Consider the following 22,251-nt stretch of genomic DNA (forward strand, 5'->3'; position numbering starts at 1 on the left):
ATGTAAACTGGTGTAAACACTGTGAAAACAGGTTGGGAGTTCCTCAAAAAGTTTAGAATGACCACGTGACCCAGAACTCCACTACTAGGTAAACACCTAGGCGAATTGAAGAGTTCAAACAAAAATTCGTATTTGACTGTTCATAGTATCATTATTCATAATAGACCCAAATTACAGACAACCCAAATGACCAATGAATAAATGACAAATTGTTAAAAGGTGGTATTTCCCATTTAAAGGAATTGTTTTATCTATAGAATGGAATGAAGTACTGATACATGGAATGAAGTACTGATACATACTACAACATGAATCTTGAAAACGATATGGTAAGTTATAGAAGACACAAGGGGCCATATGTTATATGATACTATTACTGTGAAATGTCTAGGACAGGCAAATCCATAGACACAGAAAGGCGATTAGTGGTTGCCAGAGGTTGTAGGGGGTATGGATTAAGGAGTGACACCATAACAGATACAGGTTTCTTTTAGGAGTGGACATGATACAGGTTGTATGACCTTATGAATATACTACAAGCCACTCAATTGTACAATATAAAATTTTTAAAAGTTAATTATTCACATGATAAGTGATTTAATTTCAATTTTTAAAACAATGTTGGGAAGATAACAGGTATATTCATTTTTCCAAGTACTTGCAGTAGGAAAAAAAAAAGTGAGAGAGAAAAAACACAAAATGGCGGCCGGGTTCATTGGATCACGTGACTGCCGATTCTTTCCTTCCCTCCCTTCGGAAGACGGTTCCCGCAGAGCTTGCGCACGGATACAGCCCAGCTCATTGTTATGCGGAGCCAAGGTAACCCCTCTTAGGCGCGCTCTAGTTCCAGCCGCGTAGTGAAAGGGTTGAGCGTATTGAAGGCAAGCTGGGGAGCGCGCACGTAGAACGTTTACCCGTAAGCGCCGCTCCTCGGAGGGATTGGGAGGGGAGAGGCGTGGAGGAAGAGGGGGAAATTGGCGCATGCGCCTAAGGCTGACGGGTTTGAAATGGCTTCAGTGGTAGTTGCGACCCGATTCAGGTGAAGGTCTGGTCCTCGTGGTTGGAGCGGCGGCAGCGGAGCCGGGGTTCTTAACGTCGTGTCGGATCCGCATAAGGGCCAGGAGCGACCGTTTTGGTAGCGCGGCGTCCGTAGGCTGGCGACGGTGGGGTTCTCGTGGGACTGGGGCGGGAGGGACGCGGTCCCTTTTGTGCGGGTCGGAGCAGGCCCCGCGCCACCGGCCCCTCCCCCACCCCTCGCTTTTTTCCAGCGGCCCCTCGGTTGGGCCCTGCGCCCCTCCGCCTCGGTCTGGCGGCCCCGGATGGATTGCTGTCCGCCTCCCCTTGCTCCCCGGCCGCTGTGGTTTTAGTCCCCTGGCCTCCGGCCCGGCGCGTCGGGGCGGCTCGCGGCGGCGTGGGTTTTGGGAGATGGAGGCTTTCTCCGTCCGTCCTAGGGGTTTAGGGTTCCAGGGTTCTAAGTATCCTCCCCTTGGCCCTTCGCTCAGTCTCGTGGGACGGAGGATTCCGCCTTCACTGGTCTGCGGCCCGTGAGGAACTGGGGCTGGAGGAAGATGGATGGCAGAGCTCTGGCCCCTCCGAGTCGCGGGGAAAGGAGGGGGTACGCGGGCTAAGATCTTCGCCTTTTCGGGCTTGGTTTTGGGGGAGGGGTCTTCGCTATGCTTCTTTAAAGGGCAGGGCATCCGTTATTTTAACTGCTTTTCCCGTCGAGGGAGGGGAGAGAAAAGAAAGCCCCCGTTTCTTCCCTACTTGAGATAGTACGGTGATGTTCGTTATTTAAATGATATTCTTAAATACCTTTATTCAGTGTCTCCTAATTTCTATGATTGGGCTCATCACTTTTCAGTCCCCAACTCATTGCCAAAAGAAACACGCAGGCTGTTTTTCTTTTGAACTTAAAGCTGTGTTCTTACTGTTAAGAATTGGGTATATAACAGCAGATGGTCTTCTGTTTAAATGTGACAGTTTGTAGTCGCAGATAGAAGTGCGTTTTTTGTAAGTCTACCCCTAATGTCATATATTGAAGTTGGATACTTTTGATGAATTACCTGATGTAAAATTTTTTGCTGCATATCAGGACATCCATATGCCCCATGTTATTTATACTTAGATCTGTGAAGATGTCCTTGACAAATTAAATATTTCTTTTGTGATATTTATAGTTTGGTTGAACTTACAATGTGGATCCTTTCTTAATAGATCGCTGCTGTAGAAGACAAACAAGCGAAGGCTTTTTTCCACCCTTTAATCATGGCTCAGTTTGGAGGACAGAAGAATCCGCCATGGGCTACTCAGTTTACAGCCACTGCGGTATCTCAGCCAGGTCAGACTACTGAACACATTGTACTGTAAGGGGAGGGGGCGTGTTATAACCATGTGAGTTAGGCTGTGCATAATACTGTAAAATGTTTGCAAGTGATGTCTCCTGGTTTTGTCTGTGAAGCTCGGTTTAAAAATTCATGGATCAATTAGCAAAACGTCACTTTTACACAGCAGTTTTTTCGACGGTTTTATAGTTTTTCAAACATGAAATTGATTAACTTTTAATGATTTAATTGTTAGAAGTTAGCAGCCACTCATTCATTAAATAGAGATTACCTCATTTGGCATATGAAGGTGTCAGTATTCAGAAGTTACAGTTGATCCTTGAACAATGGGATGGGTTGGGGTATGTGGGAAATCCCTGTACTAATTTTGACTCCCCCAAAACTTTAACTTCACTATTAATAGCCTACTGTGGAAGCCTTACTGATAACATAAGCAGTTGATTAACACATTTTGTGTGGTATATGTATTATATATTGTAGTTTTACAATAAAGTAAGCTGCAGAGAAGAAATATTTAAAAAATCATAAGAGAACACATTTATAGTACTGTACATATTTGTTGAAAAAAAATCTGCATGTAAGTGTGCCTACACACTTTAAACCCATGTTCAAGGCTCAACTGTATTTAAAAATAAATGTATTAAAAATTCATACTTTGAAAAATTATGCATGACTGGTTTTCAGTTTAAATTTAAAGTAGAAAAACCAACTCTAAAGAATTTATTGGTTAAAAAAAAGATAAAAGGAGCAAATGAAGATTTACATTTTCAAAATAAAGTCAACAAAAAATGTCATTGAAAATGTTTGTTTTAATAAATTTCTTCCCATTGGTCTTAGGAAGAATATTTTGCTATTTCTTGACTTATAAGTTTCCCAGGGATTCTACAGAATGAAAATTTGAGTTTGAGTACCCAGAAAAGTTGCTGCTTACTCTGTTACTTTGTATTTTTACTTATGACTTATCTAATCTAATACTAGTTCTTTGCTGTGTTTTACTTGAAATATTTGTTTTGTAATTTGAGGTTAGTTGCAGAGATATTGTGATCTTCTAACTTGAGTGTTCTAAAATTTGATGGATGTGACTTACCTAGTTATGTAGGTGACCTTTCTCGTTAAAGAAATGGATACTGTAGGGTTTTTATTTTAATTACTCTTGATTTGGGGGGATTAAATGATCAACAGTTATTTCTTCAGGCAACAGAAAATAATATGAAATAATAGTTATACATTATATTTAAATCAGATCCAAGTATTTCTCCTCTGTGTTAAATAATAGAAAATCTGGTATTGACTTAGTTTTGATGAAATAGTAATTAGCAACTATTCTCTGTCCAGAAGCAAGTACTGGTATTTTGGTAAACTGAGCATGTTTTACCTTGCTTTTTCTACATATAATTAGTTTTACTTGTAAATTCATCTGTATTGTTCCAGTACATAACTGTCATGCTGGAATTCTATTGTCTAGCTCTTAACATTTGTATTATAATTACTGAAATGTATATTATACTCATTATTTTTAAGACTGAGCAAAGAGCTATCAAAGGTTTATAAAACTTGTCAAAGTCAGTAGTAAATATAGGTCTTCCTTTTTATACTTGGCAGTGGAGTCCAAATGTAAATAACGGGATTTGTGTAAACGGCTTGTTGTATTTGTGCTGTAGGAAGCTACTTGTGGATTTTCTTGGAACTATATAGGTAACCAGAGTTTTTGAAAATATAAAATTTTTTTGACGCATCATAACTTCAGTAAGTAGGGAAGTGTTTTGTTAGCATGTACACTTAGCTTATAAAAATCCTGATGTAGGTTCTAAATGGCTCTCTCTAGTGACATTGCTCATTGCTTTTATTATAATATTTAATTTCTAGGTGATATATTTTAGGCTACTTCCTGAAAGCTTGATATTTTCTTGCCTTCATTTTAAAGCATTTATGACTAATTATTATCTTATTAGAGTTGATTCTCAGGGCCAAGCAAATTTCTGTCAAAGTTAAAATTTGTTTCAATTCTGAGGCAATTAAAATGTTTTATTTACACCTCATCTTAAGAGAACATTTCAAAATATAAACATCTTAAGTTTTTTTCCTGGCAGCTTCAGTACAATTTGAGAAAAAATTTCAACAAAGGATGTTAAAAGGACTTAATTAGGGAAATGTGTAGGTGCTAGGTTAACTTTATTAAAAAAAAAATGCACCCATTAAAATATGTCAGATGTGTTAGTATCAGAAGTCACTGTCATAAATCAAATAATCATACAACAGAAAAAGGTTAACAGTAATTCAACCCCAATGAAATATTTTGATCTTTGTGCCTATATTTCTGACTCATTTTCTTTTGAAAGTAATATAAAAATGATCACTATTTCCTTTTTGTATATCACATAACATGGTTTTGCTCAGTTAATGGCTTTTCTGTTCCATTTTCTAGCAAGATTATTTTGCATTTGTACTATAAAATTCTCAGTTAACGGTGATGTGAAAATTTCAGTGCATTCACACAGATAACATATTTCAAATAATTAAAAACTTAAGTAAAGGCACACACACACACTAGCTGTTTATTGCTGAAATCTTGTTGTAAAATTGAAGATCGGTATTTGAATTGTTTCTGATTCATTTTAATACTGAGCCAATTCAGTTAATGAGAGTTATTCCTGTGTGTCATCCTCTGTCATCTTTAATTTTCTTTTTCTGTACCTACCATATTCAATCTTGTCAAACCTTGTTTTTGCCTCTTTGAAATGCCTTAAATATACTCCTCCATTTTACATTTAGACCCGTTGCACTTCACATTTGGGTAACTGCATCAGTAGCAGTTTTTTTTCTCTTGCTTAGCTCTCCTAACTTTCAGGCCCTTCCATACCTTTCCCAAACCTTTGTATCCTCATCCATAGTGCTTACTAGAAGATCCTTCCCTTAAATCAAGAAGCTCCTTTCTCCATCTTTCACTTGGTGGTGATGCTCTCTATTCTTTATTTAGTTCTAACTGCTTTTATTTGCTTTCCTTTCTTACTTACTGGATATGCTACTTATTTCTCCCCCAGCTCCAATGTATCTTATCAGTTGTGATACTCTTAAAGCATAATTTCTATCTAAATCACAGAATTTTTCAAAGCTGGATGGGGTCTGAGCTCTAGATTCTGTCTCAATTCGTTTCTCTACAGATGAGGAAAGGTGAAGAAATTTGTTTAGGTCTTACAGAAGGTCACAGGCGAGTCAATGTTAGGACCTCAGAAACGTGGTTCATTGTATCTTCCATTGCTCTATTCTCTTATCCATTTGCAAAAATATCTTCAAAGACTTTTAGATGGGATGGTCTTTCCAGCTCTATTTCTCACACTGAAATACTTGTTCTTAATGTTTGTTCTATATTTCTATCTCCTAGCTGAAGTGCTGTGGTATGTATTCACTGACAATCATACTTGGGACCAAAGCTTTTAGGTTTGAAAGTTTAACAGTTTCCTATTTTGTAAAGAGACATTGAAAGAGATACCCAGTGAGTCACTGATTGAATCATTAAGTAGCCCTTAGACTTAATTACATTGAGTAGGGATACCTTCTATATACTTGACTCAAAATATTTGCATGTGTATAGGCATATAATTGCAACAATATTTAAGTGGGTATGGATTTAGCAGATTCAGACCTATTTTCTCACCCATTTCTTTTGACCATTTATAAGATGACTGCATTCTAGCTATAGAGAAAAATGAACTAGTTCAGTAGTTAAAAGTAGTGATAATGTGGTTCTTTTAATACAGGTGACTGAAGCTGTTGCCAGTACAAATGACTCCATTTATGACTCCATTTATTTTATTTTACTTATTATATTAGTTTCAGGTGTACAAAATAACATAATGGTTAGACATTTACACACCTCACAGTGATAACCCCCCAGTCTACACTGTTACAGTACCATTGACTATATTCTGTATTTTACATCCCACGATCATATATATATATATATATATATATATATATATATATGTATATACACACACACACACACTTATGTAATTATAGTTGACATTCAATATTATTCTACTTCACCTTTAGTTGTACAGTGCAGTGGTCAGGAGTCTATATAGCCTATGAGGTGATCCCCCTGATAAGCCCAGTACCCACCTGGCACCTACATAATCTGTACAACATTATTGATTATATTCCCCATGCTGTATTTCACATCCTGTAACTATTTTGTGACTACCAGTTTGTACTTCCTGATCCCTTCACCTTCTCCCCCATTCCCCAGCCCTTCTCCCATCTGGCAACCATCAGTTTTTTCTCTGTATCTCTGAATATGACTATTTTTGATATCTCTTCATTCTGGACTGATGGTCATCTTTTAAAACTCCAGTCTCTTGAGTCAGCAGCTCAAATTCTTGAATTCCAAGATTTGTGGTCTTTTCAAAGAAATAATAGCCAATGTACCAGGTATATTTCACTTTTCAATTAGTTATCCCTTCATAGAGTTGGGTGTTTCCAACTCATTTGGTAGAAAAGGAGGATTGCTACTAGTGTGGGCCTAACTCTGTTTAAACAGTAGTACTGCTATGTAATAGCAAATTGTTTCAAACATTTTTTTAAGAGTAAAATAATGCACATAAAATTTAGTACGACTCATTGTTAATACATTTTTTCCTCATCTCTGAGTGTATCTTACGTGTGCTCTAATCCAGTGAGAGCTGTATTAACATACCAACCTACAAACCAGTGAGTGCCCCCATCTCTCTATCCTGAGTTGAGGGTACAACTCATGTTTATGTAAGTTGTAGTTTCTCTTGCACTATGTGTATTATGATCTGGGAAATAATTTTGATGTGTTATAGATGAAAACGTATTGGAAATAACATTGAAAGTGTGAATATTAACTTTGGGTGCTACGAGACTCCTTGAAAGAAATGGGGTCAAAAACTAGGTAAATATCAGAGGCAATTGAAGATGATTAAGACGTCATATGACATTACGGATGGCATCTTCAACTTCCTGGGAGGGTTGACCAACAATTATTTGAATAGTAGCTAGAAGAGACTATGGCTAGAATCACTAGTTATCATTTCAGTGCAACTTCAAGAGTATGTAAGAACTATTGTCTGCTAGTATATTAATCTTTATAGAGACTTCAAGAACCCAATATAACTGATTTAGTTAATACTTTGCCTCTTCCTTATAGAAGTACTGTTCACTAAGAACTTGCTATAGTGATAGAGATATTCTGTATCTTCATTGTCTAATATGGTAGCTAGCCACATTGGCTGTTGAGCACTTGAAATGTAGTTACTGTGACTGAAGAACTGAATTTCTAGTTTTATTTAATTTTCCATAATTTAAATTGAAATAGCCACACAAGGCTGGTGGCGGGTGTATCAAATAATGCAGTTATAGAAGATTACAACACTTGGAATATATTATATTTCAAATATTTTGTGCCTTAATTTCTTTTTTTAAACATCTTCATGACTTATTCATTTTATAACTGGAAGTTTATACCTTTTACCCCTTAGTTTCTTATTCTTAAGAGGTAATGAATATTTCCATTCATTGAGTACATTATGGACTTAGAATAGAACCTCAAAAGCCAGGGCAATGGATTGACCAATGAGTTGTCTGATTGCAAGGAAGATATGTGTTCATGAAGGCATCAAAGTTTTTATATTTGTGAGAAATCTAACTTTTAACGATCACTCCCTAGGAAGAATACAGAGTAGAAGATGACATTTGGAAGACTAACTTGATTTTAAATAATTTTGCTAAAGGTGAAAAAAATAAACTTTCTGAGGTAATTTGAGGTTTTGAATTTTATTCATTATTTCAGAAGGATGACTCATCTTAGTAAAGATAGAACTCCGAGGTATTAGTTAATGGGATTTTTAAATGTAATAGTTTGATAAAATAAAGGGACAACAGACAAGGGACAAGTTCCTCTTTTGTATTTTAATGGTGTGTTGACTGGTATTCAGTAAATAATTACTAGTATTACATGAATGTTTCAGTCATATGAAATTAATTTTGCATTTTAGAAAATAATATATTTTACATTTGTCCTCGAAGGTTTAAGATGTTAGCCCTTAAATTTGTTTGTTTACTTGGTAGCCTGTGGTCATTTAGGGCTCATTTCAAAGGTTTGTCTGTGGAAGTACTGATACATAGATGAGCGTATGTTTCGTATGGATCATGAGATGTTCAACAATCGTATTGAATCAGATAAATGAATAGACTGTTCCAGTGTGGATAATTGGAAAAGATCTCCAATTATCTGACCAGTGTTTGGTCACTTATGTAGAGAGAAAGATTAAATCAGAGGTTAATATCTTTGTACTTTGCAACTTACAGAATTATCTTGCAGAATTTTATTATAATAATTCAAGAAGAGTGTAGAATGCTATAAACACATATTCAAGGATAGCTTCTCAGATATCCACAAAAAGGAGCATTAATAAATATTAGTGAAAAATACTTTATTGAGATTAAAATCTCAAATGTAAATGATTTTTAAAAGAGGTGTATTACAGACATACAAAAGCCACAACCACATGTACAGTGATTTCACAAATTTAAATTAACTAGTTTTGGGAAGCAGTGGCTAGAATGTAAATTTCCTTCCCATAAATTTCTCCTATCAATTGAATCCTTCATTGCCAGTTAATCTGTTTTATAGTTTCTAATTCATCACATTGGCTATCAACAACAGGAAAGAGATAATGTGGGTATTGGCTATCATCCCACCTAGTTAATGCTGGGCCACTGTATACTACCAGGGACCAAAACACATAGAAAAACTAGCAGGAAAAATGTGGGGGATGTTAGAAGAGGGTAAAGGAGGTCAAATATATGGTGATGGAAGGAGAACTGACTCTGGGTGGTGAGCACACATTGTGATATATAGATGATATATTATAGAAATGTGCACTTGAAACCTATGTAATTTTACTAACCAATGTCACCCCAATTAAGAGAAGAAATAGACTTTCTGAGATACTGGCTCTGAGCCCTTGTGCTGTGGCAACTATCAGTATTTTCCAAAGTTCTAGAAATTGGTACCTGCAGAATGAAACACAGCAGATCTGAGGTCAGAGTTCAGGTGGGTGAAGAAGATTGAGTATATGTGAATCACAGATGTCACTTTTTTCAAATGCAGAACATGCCGATCTCAGAATTTAAAATACTATTTTCCTAGGGTCTTTCCCTGTCTTGTGTTGACATGAGAATTTTGCTTCTGTTACCCTAGAACAATGGTTCTTAACCTCTTTTGGGTCTGTAATCCTTTTGAAAATCTGATGAAAGTTTGGACTGTCTGGTCTGCAATTTTGCATACCATTTCAGAAGGTTAATAGGACTCCCTGGTTAGAATCTATGCCCTAGATTTCAGTACCTTTTTCTCTATTCTCATTACACTTAACCTCATTTTGAACTTACATTGGTGTTAAGTTATTCCCAACTTCTATTTAAATTCTTTTACTTAGTCCTGGTTTCTCCTTTCTGCCCATCTGTGACATCTGACTTACCTTAAAAACAAAAGAGAAGAAATTAATGTGGTAAGGATTTAGCATTATGTATTTAGGACATTTAGAAGGTTTTTTCCCACCTTAGTTTCTCCTCCACTTTTTCTTTTTCCTCCTTTTTAAATATTTAACGATCAGTGTTTTTGCAGGGAATAATTTGTAATTTATAAGAATCCCAAGCATGATTTCTGGGATTTGTTTTTGCCTCACTTTATTATTGGTTTCTTTCATTTTTAAGTAAAATTAATGTGTGATTGATGTTGAGCCTCACATTTCTAAAGATTTTCTGGGATATTTTAGACAAGGTGGTTTGGTTAGTTCATTAATGTTCTCTGTTTTGTTTCTATAAAGCGTAATATTGTTCTTTCTAATATCTATAGAGCAGCTTTTTTTTTTTTTTTTTTTTTTTGGTTGGGGAATATTGGGGAACTGTGTGTTTCTCCAGGCCCCATCAACTCCTTCAGTCTAGTTGTGGAGGGTGCAGCTAAGCTCCAAGTCCAGTCGCTGTTTTCAATCTTTGGTTGTAGGGGGCGCAGCCCACCATCCCATACAGGAATTGAACTGACAACCTTATTCTTGAGAGCTTGCGCTCCAGGCAAATGAACCATCCAGCCACCCCTAGAGCAGCATTCGTTTCAAGTTATTCTTAGATATAAGCAGGGTGCTTTGGAAAAGAAAGTGTTCCATGAGCAAATACTGATTTTTATGGCAACCTCTTTGAGATACATAATGCATAGCGGCATGTTAAAGGTTCTGAGAGATCCTTCAGTAAAAATATGTGCTTAATTTACTGTTTCTTAAACTTTTTAAACCTTAGACCCACTTTTCAAATCTTAATGACCTGGGGAGCTAATCATTGTTCCAGGAGATACAGTTTTGCTTGTGCAAAGTTAGACCGCAATTTTTGTTCTTTTTTAAAAACTTTTATTTTAAGTGTGTTTTTCCAGGATCCATCAGCTCCAAGTCAAGTAGTTCCAATCTAGTTGTTGAGGACGTAGCTCACACTGGCCCATGTGGGGATCTAACTGGCAACCCTGGTGTTATGAGCATTGCACTCTAACCAACTGAGATAACCGGCTGTTCCCTAGACCCCAATTTTTAATTGGTTGCTTGTTTGCATTTATTAAAGGGAATTACATAAAAATATCAAGTAAAATCTTTCTTGTGTTCTCTTCAGCTTTGAGCCCTAAGCATGTGTTGAATATCAAGTACCTAAGCCTGTCATTCTGAACCCTTCCCCAATTATTTGGCTTATGCAGATGGTCATTTTAAGTCACTGTGGTTAATTTTATCTCTCATTGCTCAGTACAGAAGTGCACTAGAATTAAAAACTTTCTGTGCTTTTAAAGTGTTGCTTTTGTCTGTTTCCTAGTTTTACAGTTTTCTAATGCAAAGTAGAAGTACATGAAAATTTCAGTAGGAAGTTTTAAGGGTGGATCACTTCCAGCAATATTGTCCTTAATATATGACTTACCTGCTTGAACCTAAAACAGTAAATTTTATACTAAAATAAGATAATTTATTTTCTGCTCTACTTCTTAAAAATAGTTTTGAGGGTACCTTAGGCTCGTGGACTAGGTACGGTTGATTAGGTTAATTGTGTAGTTCACTTTTGTAGATTAATGGTTTCTTATATAAAGCCATTGGGATCTGGCATGAGACATGAATTGGTTAAATTCGACAAGCACTACTGAAAATTTTCGCTACGTTTTCCCTAAACCATGGCAGGTCATAGTGCATCACTAAGCACTCATGAAAAATTCCTGGAAAAGATCCAAATAATCTTGATTTCCTTTTCTCCCCTTTTAAATCTCATTTTAGCCGCATTGGGTGTTCAGCAGCCATCACTCCTTGGAGCATCTCCTACCATTTATACACAGCAAACTGCCTTGGCAGCAGCCGGCCTTACCACACAAACCCCAGCAAACTATCAGTTAACTCAAACTGCAGCATTGCAGCAACAAGCCGCAGCTGCAGCAGCTGCATTGCAACAGGTGAGTTTTTAATTTTCAACAGGTGAATTTTTAATAGGTTTTGATATGTGACATAGGAAACTATCAAATATAAGTAGCCAGAGTGGGCACGTTCATTTTCAAAAGAATGAATAATTTTCACTTTTTAAAGAAGGAATAATTGTGGGTTTTTATCATGCTTATAGGGTTTTTTTTGGTGATAAAATTATATATGTCCAGGGCATATAGTGAAGTATAGTTGCATTGTCAAAATTCTTAAATTGAGCAGTTCTTATAACTTAATTATTTGAACACAATACAGTTATTAATGGGTCCCAGATTATAAATAATAACCATTTCGTTTATTTTTAGATGACATTGAGCTGTTCCATAAAATTTCTTTCTAGTTTGATTCTAGTTATGTATTTGTATGTGTATTGCTTTTTGAGAATAAGTAAAACTAATGTCCATATTTTTCTTTGAAAAAAATTCTTTTTCTAGCAATATTCACAACCTCAGCAGGCCTTGTACAGTGTGCAACAACAGGTTAGTTTGTATCTTCATGTTAAAAACTGATTATAAACGAGCCATTTGTTTCAAATTCAATTTATATAGATTTTATTTCCTGTCAGCTACCTTAACATGTGATTTGAATTCTTTTGGGGTGGGGGACATGAGTTTGGTAAAAAGGAAAGTCTCCAAAGGAGAGGAAGATAGAGGAGACAGGTCCAGAAAACCAAAATCTACTAGCAGCCAGTGTTTGTCACATGTTTCTAAGAAAGCATGTAGGAGATAATCTGGAAAGAATCACTCTGTTTCTGACTCTTTGGCACAGTACAGCACAGTAGGGCTAAAAGTTCCAGATAGGAATTGTGCTGTACTAGACCATGTGTGAAAATGAAAAGCTTCTTTTTCCAATGTGAAACCTAAACCCGGGGCAGCTGGTTAGTTCAGATTGTTAGAGTTTGACACTCTTAACAAGGTTGCTGGTTCAGTCTCCACGTGGGCCACTGTGAGCTGCGCCTTCCACAACTAGATTGCAACAACACTTGACTTGGAGCTGATGGATCCTGCAAAAACACACTTAAATAAATAAAAGTAAAAAAAAAAGAAAAGAAAAAGAAACCTAAACCCTAGATAGACCACTGGTTTTCAGCCTTTATCTTTTTAAAGCAAAGCAACCCTCCCCCTTTTGTCCTGATGAAATTGTGTATTGCAACATACTAAAATAGAGCTGTTGAAAATGGGAGGAAGTCTCCCCTTGTAGTTCTCACCCCTGCTCTCAAGGCACATTTGAACAATTTGAAAACTCCTGACTTAGACCAAAAGCAAGTTTCTTTGGCCCCCTTTCCCTGGGCTCATAATCATGTTCCTCGAGGTCTTAACATTGGTGATGGTAGGAAGAGGTAAGAAAAACTCAAGGAGAAGCCTGTCAAGGAAAAGAGTTTTCCCTGCTGAAATCTAGGTAGGTTCTAGCCCATTCTAGGCTATTCCAGGGTTGAGAGGTAGTCTTCATTCATTCTCAGTGCGTTTAAGAAGCTTGAGGTAAGTATAGCAGTCAGGAGATGAAAAGGGGGTAGCAAGAGAGTGGGACCAAAAACTTGGATCTGAAGACACTATGGAGAAACATGAGAGGCTTCTCAACCCATAAACACTCATCCTAGATCCATGTCCCAATTTCATCCTTGACTTAAGTCCTTTGGGGCTTCAGAAGCATTGCATTTTCCCTGAAGAGCGCTATACCCTCCTATTGTTAGAAAAACTATGTCAGTGTGCGCTCCTTTATCATCCCCATGCCTTGTTGAGTCAGGCTATCAGATATATATATGAATTATATAGCCAGTGATATTGTTCAATAAAAATTGACATTCAATATTATTTTATATTAGTTTCAGGTGTACAACATAGTGGTTTAGATATTTATATAATTTATGAAGTGGTCTCCCCAATGTGGCATCATATATAGTTATTACAATATTAACTATGTTCCCTATGTTGTACTGTACATCCCCATGACTATTTTCTAACTAATCTGTACTTCTTAATCCCTTCACCTTTTTCATGCTTTCCCCCAGCCCCCCTCCCATCTTAACCAGTGATATTTTTTATATAAGTAACATTGATTCTCAATCATTTTTGTAGCATGGTAATTAACACATGGCAGAATTAGAAATCTTACCCTCTAAGGACTTAAAGGGTTTTTTTGTGGATTTTATTCCTGTGAAATAACGAAAAAAGATCAATTTCTTTATTATTGAATGTGTTAGTTATAAATCAGGTCTGTAGTTGTTAGAAATAGTTGTAGGAAACCTTAAATCTAATGAATGACCTGTAGCTTTTCACGTATTTCTTTTTTCCCCTTCTTCCCTCGCCCCACTCGGATTCAAGCCGTTGTTTCTCAGTCTAGTTGAGTAGGACAGCTCCCTGGCCCATGCTGGTATTATGAGCCTTGCATTCCCCTGGCTGAGGCAGTCAGTCGCAAGTCGCCAGTCGTCGGTAGGCAGCTCATGGCAGCTCTCACCAGCTGCTCACGGTGGCTGCCGGCCACTCACGCTGGCTGATGGCCATTCATGCTGGTCGCCGGCCGCTCATGGTGGCACATGGTAGCCCACGGCAGCACACAGCAGCCCATGGCAGCCCTGCTCCAAGGAGAGCTGTTGTTTATACTCTTAACTGTAGAAGGCGCAGCTACTGGCCCATGTGGGAATCGAACTGGTGACCTTGGCGTTAGGAGCATGGTGCTCCAACCACCTGAGCCACCAGGCTGTTCCCACATATTTCTTAATTAGAAATAAAGTACCCATTTAATAGGAATTTTTCCTTATAGAAAGAAAGCATCTATGAAACAATTCTGATTGATCCTTTTTTCTTTCCTGTTTTTTTTTTTTTTTAATTTTCAGTTACAGCAACCTCAGCAGACCCTTTTAACACAGGTTAGTTTGACATTATTTCTTTTGGATATTTTAATGAAAAGTAGACCAAAGTTTTATTTCTATTTTAGTTTTTCTTTTAGCGTTTAAAGATGCGTATTTGTTAGATTCACATAATAATTTAGCAATATAATGTTAAATATAGATCAAAAACATTTTGTTGTTGTTTTTTTTCTCTTTAGGTTTGATTGCAGATCCAGCTGTGATCTAGTTTGAATAAATACGAGGTTTTATTTTAAACTCAATGCTGATTTTGGCTTTTACATTTTCTTTGTACTAATACTTTTAGGAAATTTTTTGTACACAATATATATTTTTTAGCATGACCTTAGTAGATGAAGTTGTTGTGTTATGTCATCACCTTAATTTTTTAGCAACATTAAAAAGGTTTTGAACTTTTGATAGAGTCTACTTTTCAGCTTTGTGGACCACTTACAGTCTTTATTGCACATATATATATATATATATATTCACACACATATATACATACACATATATAGACATGTGTGTATGTATATACACACACATATATATGTATGTACATATATTACAATCCTTTAAAAGTGTAAAAATCATCCTTGGCTTATGTGCTGCACAAATATCATAAACTGTGGACTGAATTTGGCCCATGGGTCATGGCTCACTGCTCCTCATAGTATGTACTTAGAGTGAAATACTATGCAACTGTTAAAAAGAAAACAGAATTTCTTAATAATAACTGGTGACAGTGATTACCCCATGGGTAGCAGAGGAACAGGAGTAAGAGAGAAGCTTTTTACTGTATAATCTTCCATACTATTTTAGTCTTGAAGCTGTTAGTTATTTTTTAAAATTAAAGTACACTTCAAATGAGAAATTAATCTTACCTTCTATTTTTATTAAAAAACTAAAATTGTCTAGCAACTGTCTCATATTTTCAATCTCCAAAAGTAGAATTTCCAAATTAAGCAGGAAGATGTAAAAGTTTATCTTTTCTTAGAATAGCATTTCCCAAAGTTTGCCCATAAGCCATCAATGTGTTATGTTAGAGAAATTTCATGAGAAAATAATTCTGTGGTCGTATGAGGTATGATCGAAAAATACTGTGAATGTTTAAATAAAAAAATTTATTACAGTAAAAGACACATTGCTATTAATCCCCCTCAAAATATTCCCCCTTGCTTCGAACACACTTATCCCGTCATTCTTGCCACTTTTCTGAAGCAGTTCTGGAAGTCCCCTTTCATGAGCGTCTTTAGTTGCACTGTCCTGGCTGCCTTAATGTCCTGAATTTATTTAAAACGTTTACCCTTCATGGTCATTTTGACTTTGGGGAAGAGCCAGAGGTCGCACAGTGCCAGATCCAGTGAATAAGGTGGATGAGGACACACTGTAATGTTTTTATTTGACAAACTGCCATACCAGAAGCAATGTGTGACAGGGAGCCTTTCCATTGTGATCACAAAATACCGAGAATGCTGCTGCCAAGTGCCATCCAAGGCAGGGATCTTCAATATGGGAAGCAATGTGTGTGGAACCTTAGTTGCAGTGTGTGACAAGTTTCAACTTGTTGGGTGCAGGCAGTCATGTGTGAGCTACAGTTGAGAAAAGGTGTGTTCTAAAGTGTGTCGTAAGTCATCCTCCATCACGACAACGCTCCGTGTCACACATTGCTTCTGGTACACGGCAATTTCTGTCAAATAAAAATACTAGTGTGTCCTCATCCACTTATTCACCGGATCTAGCACCATGCGACTAATGGCTCTTCCCCAAAGTCAAAATGATTAGGACATCGAGGCAGCCACGATAGCGCAACTAAAGACACTCACGTAAGAGGACTTCCAGAACTGCTTCAGAAAGTGGCAAGAATGATGGCATTAGTGTGTTTGAAGCGAGGGGGAGTATTTTGAGGGGGATTAATGGCAACGTGTCTTTTACTGCAATAATTCTTTTTTTAATTTAGACATTCACCATGTTGTTTTATCACACCTCATAGTTTAAGAAACGCTGCGTTCCTTTACTATATATAGGACTTTTTTTTTTTTTTTCAATTATAGAACTTGAAGACTTGCTCTATTTGGCAGGTGTAAAACAAATTTCATGGTTTGACTTAGAGAGTCAGATTATTACTTATTTCTTTTAAATGATTTTATTTCTGTTTATATACAGGGTTTTAGTCAAATAATATGTTGTTATCCGTTCTTCAGTGTACCAGAAAAGACCAATAAAAGTGTTAGCATTTTTATTTTTTCCCAATTTTATTGAGAGATAATTGACATACATTTCATTCGTTTAAGGGTACAACATAAGGATTTGATATATGTATGTTATAAAATGATTATTACTATAATAAGTTTAGTTAACATACGTCACCTCACATAATTAACAAATTTTTTCTTCTGATAAGAACTTAACATCTCTCTTAGCAACTTTCAAATATGTGATACAGTATTGTTAACTGTAGTCATCATGCTGTATATTAACATCCCCAGAACTTACCTTAAAACTGGAAGTGTTTACTTTTTTACCACCTTCACCCATTCCCCACAACCACCACCTTCCTCCTCTGGCAGCCCCTATTCTGTTCTGTTTCTTTGAGTTTTTTGGGGTTTTCTTAGATTCCACATTTAAGTGACATCATACATGTTTGTCTTCCTCTGTCTGACTTATTTCACTTATGTAGGACTTTTCTGAGTGTTTATTGTGCCACTGTGGAGTTTGAATTTCTAAGAGGGGGCTAACATACGCAGTATTTTTCGCTCATTGCACTATAGTATCTTTTTCTGGGAACAACCTGTGAAAACATTCACATGAGGGGACTTGATGAAATAGATAAAAAATAGCATTACTTTTTTAGACTTGATTCTTATCTTCAAGGTTTGTATGTGTATTTTCTAAGTTCAAATAAATTGTTTTTAGCATTTTGAGTTGACGTAGTTATTTTTCATTTCTAGACTATTTCAAAACATTACCTTAATTTGAGGTTGATTTTGTTTTATAGCCAGCTGTTGCCCTGCCTACAAGCCTTAGCCTGTCTACTCCTCAGCCTGCAGCACAGATAACTGTATCATATCCAACACCAAGGTCTAGTCAGCAGCAAACCCAACCTCAGAAACAGCGTGTTTTTACAGGGGTTGTTACAAAGCTACATGATACTTTTGGATTTGTGGATGAAGATGTATTCTTTCAACTTAGGTAAGCTTCATTAGGTATTGGCAGATGCCTTATATTTAACATTAAGTATATTGATAAGGCACCTGATTATTTCTGGCATAGGACTGTGGTTTAGCTATAATTTTGTTTTAATCATTCAGCTTGTGTTATATTTGTGTTTCTGTGACCTTTTTCGATGGAGAATATGACTGACGATATTTGATTATTGTACAAACTGTTTATAGTGAATTCTGTATAAATGTTTTATAGGAGTGAGTTATTTCTAACTCTTCATGGGCAGAAATACAGTGAGATTAGGGATTGAAATAGTCACATGGCTTTTAAAATTTAATCTTCTGTTTGACATCTAATTGCCATATAAAAAAATTTTAATTGAGATATTAATGCATATAATTGAGTAATTGATGAATTAACACATTCAAAATAGTATTCTGTTAGTGTTGTGGTTGCAGGAAATAGGAATGTCCTTAGATATTTCAAATACATTTCTAATGAACTTCTTTAGAAGTACTTTATTTGGGAAATTAAATTTAATTACTGTATAAGATTTTTCTGGAAGTAGGTCTCCTATTTTCCATTTTATCTACATTTCTCTCATTTTCCCAAGCCAAAGTAAATCTTACTCTTGGTTTATAACAGTTAGGAAGTATTGTAGAGGAAGGGACACAATATTGGGTGGAAAATTATTTCCTCCACTTCAAAGCCTGTATTTATATAGAGAGGGTGAAACAGTTCTAAAATAAAATAAGTCTAAAAGGTAGATCTACTTTTTAAAAGAGTTCTTTAGGCTTCCAAATCAGCTATAGTTTACTTTAAAATACCAAGTATGTAAATGTTTTTTGGAGGAATCTCTTTTGATTTTGTTTATATTTAACTTAATTTTTTTTCCAGTGCTGTCAAAGGGAAAACCCCCCAAGTGGGTGACAGAGTATTGGTTGAAGCTACATATAATCCCAATATGCCTTTTAAATGGAATGCACAAAGAATTCAAACGCTACCAAATCAGGTATATGAAATACTGAGTTAGGTATAGAAACTTGGTAACTGAGTCTTCCAGTTTACAAAGATTTTTCTTTCTTTGTTTTAAATTTTATTTTATTTTTTTATTTTTGTTAAGAATCAGTCCCAAACCCAGCCTTTACTGAAGACTCCTCCTGCTGTACTTCAGCCAATTGCACCACAGACAACATTTGGTGTTCAAGCTCAGCCTCAGCCCCAGTCACTGCTGCAGGCACAGATTTCAGCAGCTTCTATTACACCACTGTTGCAGACTCAGCCACAGCCTTTATTGCAGCAGCCGCAGCAGAAAGGTATGACGTGCAATATATCTGCTTGTTATGTTTCAGACTAATATATGACTGTTTAGTTGTTAAAATAGTGAGAGTATGCTTTTAATTATAAAAAAGGCAGTCTCTTCCAGCATACTTGAAAGGAAGGTTAAATATTTTGTGTAGACCACTTCTACTTCTATAGCTATTTGGAAATATTTTTATTTTATTGCTTTTATTTAAAGACATGTTCTTTGTGAACTTAAACATCAAAACTACTAATCGCCTGTTCCCCTACTGGTGTCTTACCTGGTGTAATAGAAGAATATGTTTTTAAAACCTACGTCTTATACATATAGCATTTTATATATATGTAGAGCCTGGTGGTAACACTTTAAATTACTCATTGAACCATAGTGCATCAAATAGATAAGCTTTGTTTTAAATTTTCCTTTGCAAATTATTTGAAGCTGGACGTTTTCTTACTGAAACAATGTTAAAACAGAAGCCTACTTAATTGGTATTTTTTAAAAATGTAATTGTGGCACTTTCTCTTATTATAAATTATGACACAGAGCAAAGTGATAAAACAGATCACACAGTATAAGAAGTTATGAATGAACATGTGTAATTACTACTGGGGAAAAAATCTACAATATTGCTAGACAATTCTTATTTTTAAAAAGTTTTACTCTCTAAATATGCATCCTCATAATGTAATTTAGCTTTGTTTTTTGAAATTTACATAATGTGTGATTCCATTTATATAATCTTTCGTGTAAGACTTCTTTTGTTCAACATTATGTTTTAAAGTTTTTCATACTATTTATATTTATTCCATGTGGCCCTAGTTTCTTCATTTTCATTATTGCATAATATTTCATAATATTCCATTGTATGGCTATTGTACAGTTCATCTGTTCTTTGGTGAATATTGGGCTTGTTTCTAGATTTTGGTTTCTGAAAATGCTGCTATGAATGTTCTCATGTATGTGTCTAGGGCAGTATGTACAGGTTTCCCAGGGGCATACGTCTTCTGGTGGAATTGCAGAGTGAAAGTTTGTGTAACTTAACCTTACCAGGTGATGGCAGAGTGTTTCCAGGCTAGTTGGTTCTTCCACATATCTGACGTTTTGGTGTTTTTTCTTTCTCATATTTTTCCCAAGAAGTTTTGTATTCCAGTTGTGAATAGGGACTTGAATACCATTTTTCCTCCTTCCACTGTCTCGAGAAGAGAGATGGCGTCTGTGGGAGGGCTCAAGGAAGCAGTTTTTCTTTTGGTGGTGATGTGTCCCATGAGCTTGGTAGATGATGGACAGGAACAATGAGAGTAGGGCAGAAAAAATACAAGAGAGGTGTGGTAGAATGAGGGATCACTGGAGTTGGGGGTGTGGTAAGGTTCATTTGGCAGAAGGGGAGGGAAATCTGCATTGGCAACCGGGATTCCTTCAGCAATACCACCAGGCCATTATTCTTTAGCTGGTATAGGTTTACTTTAACATAAGAAATATTCGTAAGTTGGCTCTTTTTTTGTAACTCCCAAATTATTTTCATGAAAATTGTCAAGTATATAAAAACATTGAAAGGACAGCATAACGATCTCTTGTATAATTACAACCTTGAACACTTAATATTTTACCAATGTGTTTTGCCTTCATATATTAACAAATATACACACTATTGGCTTAAACTTTTGAAGTAATTACCAGATATTATGACTTTTCACCCCTATATACTTAATCGTGTTTTTCCTGAAAGAGGCTGTTTTCCTATATTACCACAATCTATTATCACATCTAATAAAAATTATTTAAATATCCTATTTGTATTTAAATCTCTTCATTTAGCTCCCAAATGTCTTTTAAGGTTGTTTTTTGTTTCTTAAACAGAAAGCCAACTTTCATGCATTGTATTTGCTTACGTTTCTTCATTCTTTTTTAATTCTAGAATAGCTACCCATTTTCTTATTTTATTACCTTGACTATTTGAAGAAATGGGGCTAGTTACACTTGTCAGTTCTTTTGGAATGTCATACTCTGGATTTGTCATGATTCCTTGTGATGTTTTTATTTTGTTCCTCTATCTGCCATATAAACTATAAACTCTAGATTAAGTCTAGGCTTTTAGCAAGAATACATTATAGGTGATATTTTGTAATTCATATTGAATCATACTAGGAAGGACGTGTTGTCAGATTCTTCCACTATTATTGATGCTAAATTTGATCACTTGGTCAAAGTGGTGGCCATAAGTCTTTCTATTGTATTTCTATATAAGAGGTTCTTTTTCTGTGTGTAAATAATCTCTGGATGATACTTTGGCACCCTGTGAATATCTTGTGGACGAAAAAGGAGCCACATACTAAACCTAATAAGCTCAGGGGAGGCCTGCCTGGTGGGCTTTACAAACTGAGAGACCAAAAATAACCACATCAAATGGTCTGAACATAAAAATTCCTAACTAAAAGCGGGTCATGGTGAGTAGTCACATCCTGGACTTGTAGTTTCCTTGACAAAGGTCAATCTTTATCTTAAGTAAGCCTGTCTGTTGTCTTTTTGTCTCTAAGATAACAGACTCCTGGAATGTAGGAGTAATCTCCTTTTTCCAGAACCCTCAGGGTACAGCCTCGTACCAGAGCATAAGACCACAGAACCCTTTATTATCTTATCCCTTGAATACTATCTCTATATCCTGTAAATGTTAATTATTAACTATCCTGTACCCACCAATGTAAAAGAAGTACTTGTCTCTCCATTTTACTTTTTATGCAATCCCAGAGATTCCCCCCCCTTTGTTTTCTCCCACCCCCTTAACCTGCCACCAGTGGATTTCATTAACTCGTTATTTCTCCTCCTTTGATTCTAGTGTATAAAGTAAGCCGCAAAACTTCGATTTTTTTGGAGCATTTTCTCAGTCTGTTGAGATTTTGTTTCCTGGCAATTGTCAGTTCAGACCAAATTAACTCATAAAAATTCTCTACAGGTTTGGACATTTCTTCTGTCAACAGTCTTGTATAGCAATCTTTGGTTCAATGTCTGTAATTTACGGTTTATCTTACTACACCCTTTGGATTTGGTCCATGGCTTGTCTTTTTTTTAAATTAAAGT

At 36.1% G+C, this 22,251-nt stretch overlaps 1 protein-coding gene across 3 annotated transcripts in view; it reads left to right on the forward strand.

Annotated features, from left to right (window-relative positions):
* Window positions 1-994: 994 nt before the first annotated feature.
* Window positions 995-22,251, forward strand: part of CCAR1 (cell division cycle and apoptosis regulator 1) — a 45,775-nt gene continuing 24,518 nt past the window's right edge. The window contains exons 1-8 of one of the 3 annotated variants that reach the window (XM_019731734.2): window positions 995-1,135; window positions 2,215-2,338; window positions 11,663-11,835; window positions 12,295-12,339; window positions 14,694-14,726; window positions 17,704-17,897; window positions 18,768-18,882; window positions 18,994-19,186. In XM_019731734.2, the coding sequence (XP_019587293.1) occupies window positions 2,266-2,338; window positions 11,663-11,835; window positions 12,295-12,339; window positions 14,694-14,726; window positions 17,704-17,897; window positions 18,768-18,882; window positions 18,994-19,186 (826 nt within the window). In that variant the 5' untranslated portion in view covers window positions 995-1,135; window positions 2,215-2,265. Of the gene's footprint in view, window positions 1,164-1,508; window positions 1,616-2,214; window positions 2,339-11,662; window positions 11,836-12,294; window positions 12,340-14,693; window positions 14,727-17,703; window positions 17,898-18,767; window positions 18,883-18,993; window positions 19,187-22,251 lie in introns of those variants that run through there. The other 2 variants (XM_019731733.2, XM_074339528.1) reach the window with 2 other exon arrangements.

Source organism: Rhinolophus sinicus, linkage group LG07, assembly GCF_036562045.2.
Source record: "Rhinolophus sinicus isolate RSC01 linkage group LG07, ASM3656204v1, whole genome shotgun sequence".
Lineage (NCBI taxonomy): Eukaryota > Metazoa > Chordata > Mammalia > Chiroptera > Rhinolophidae > Rhinolophus > Rhinolophus sinicus.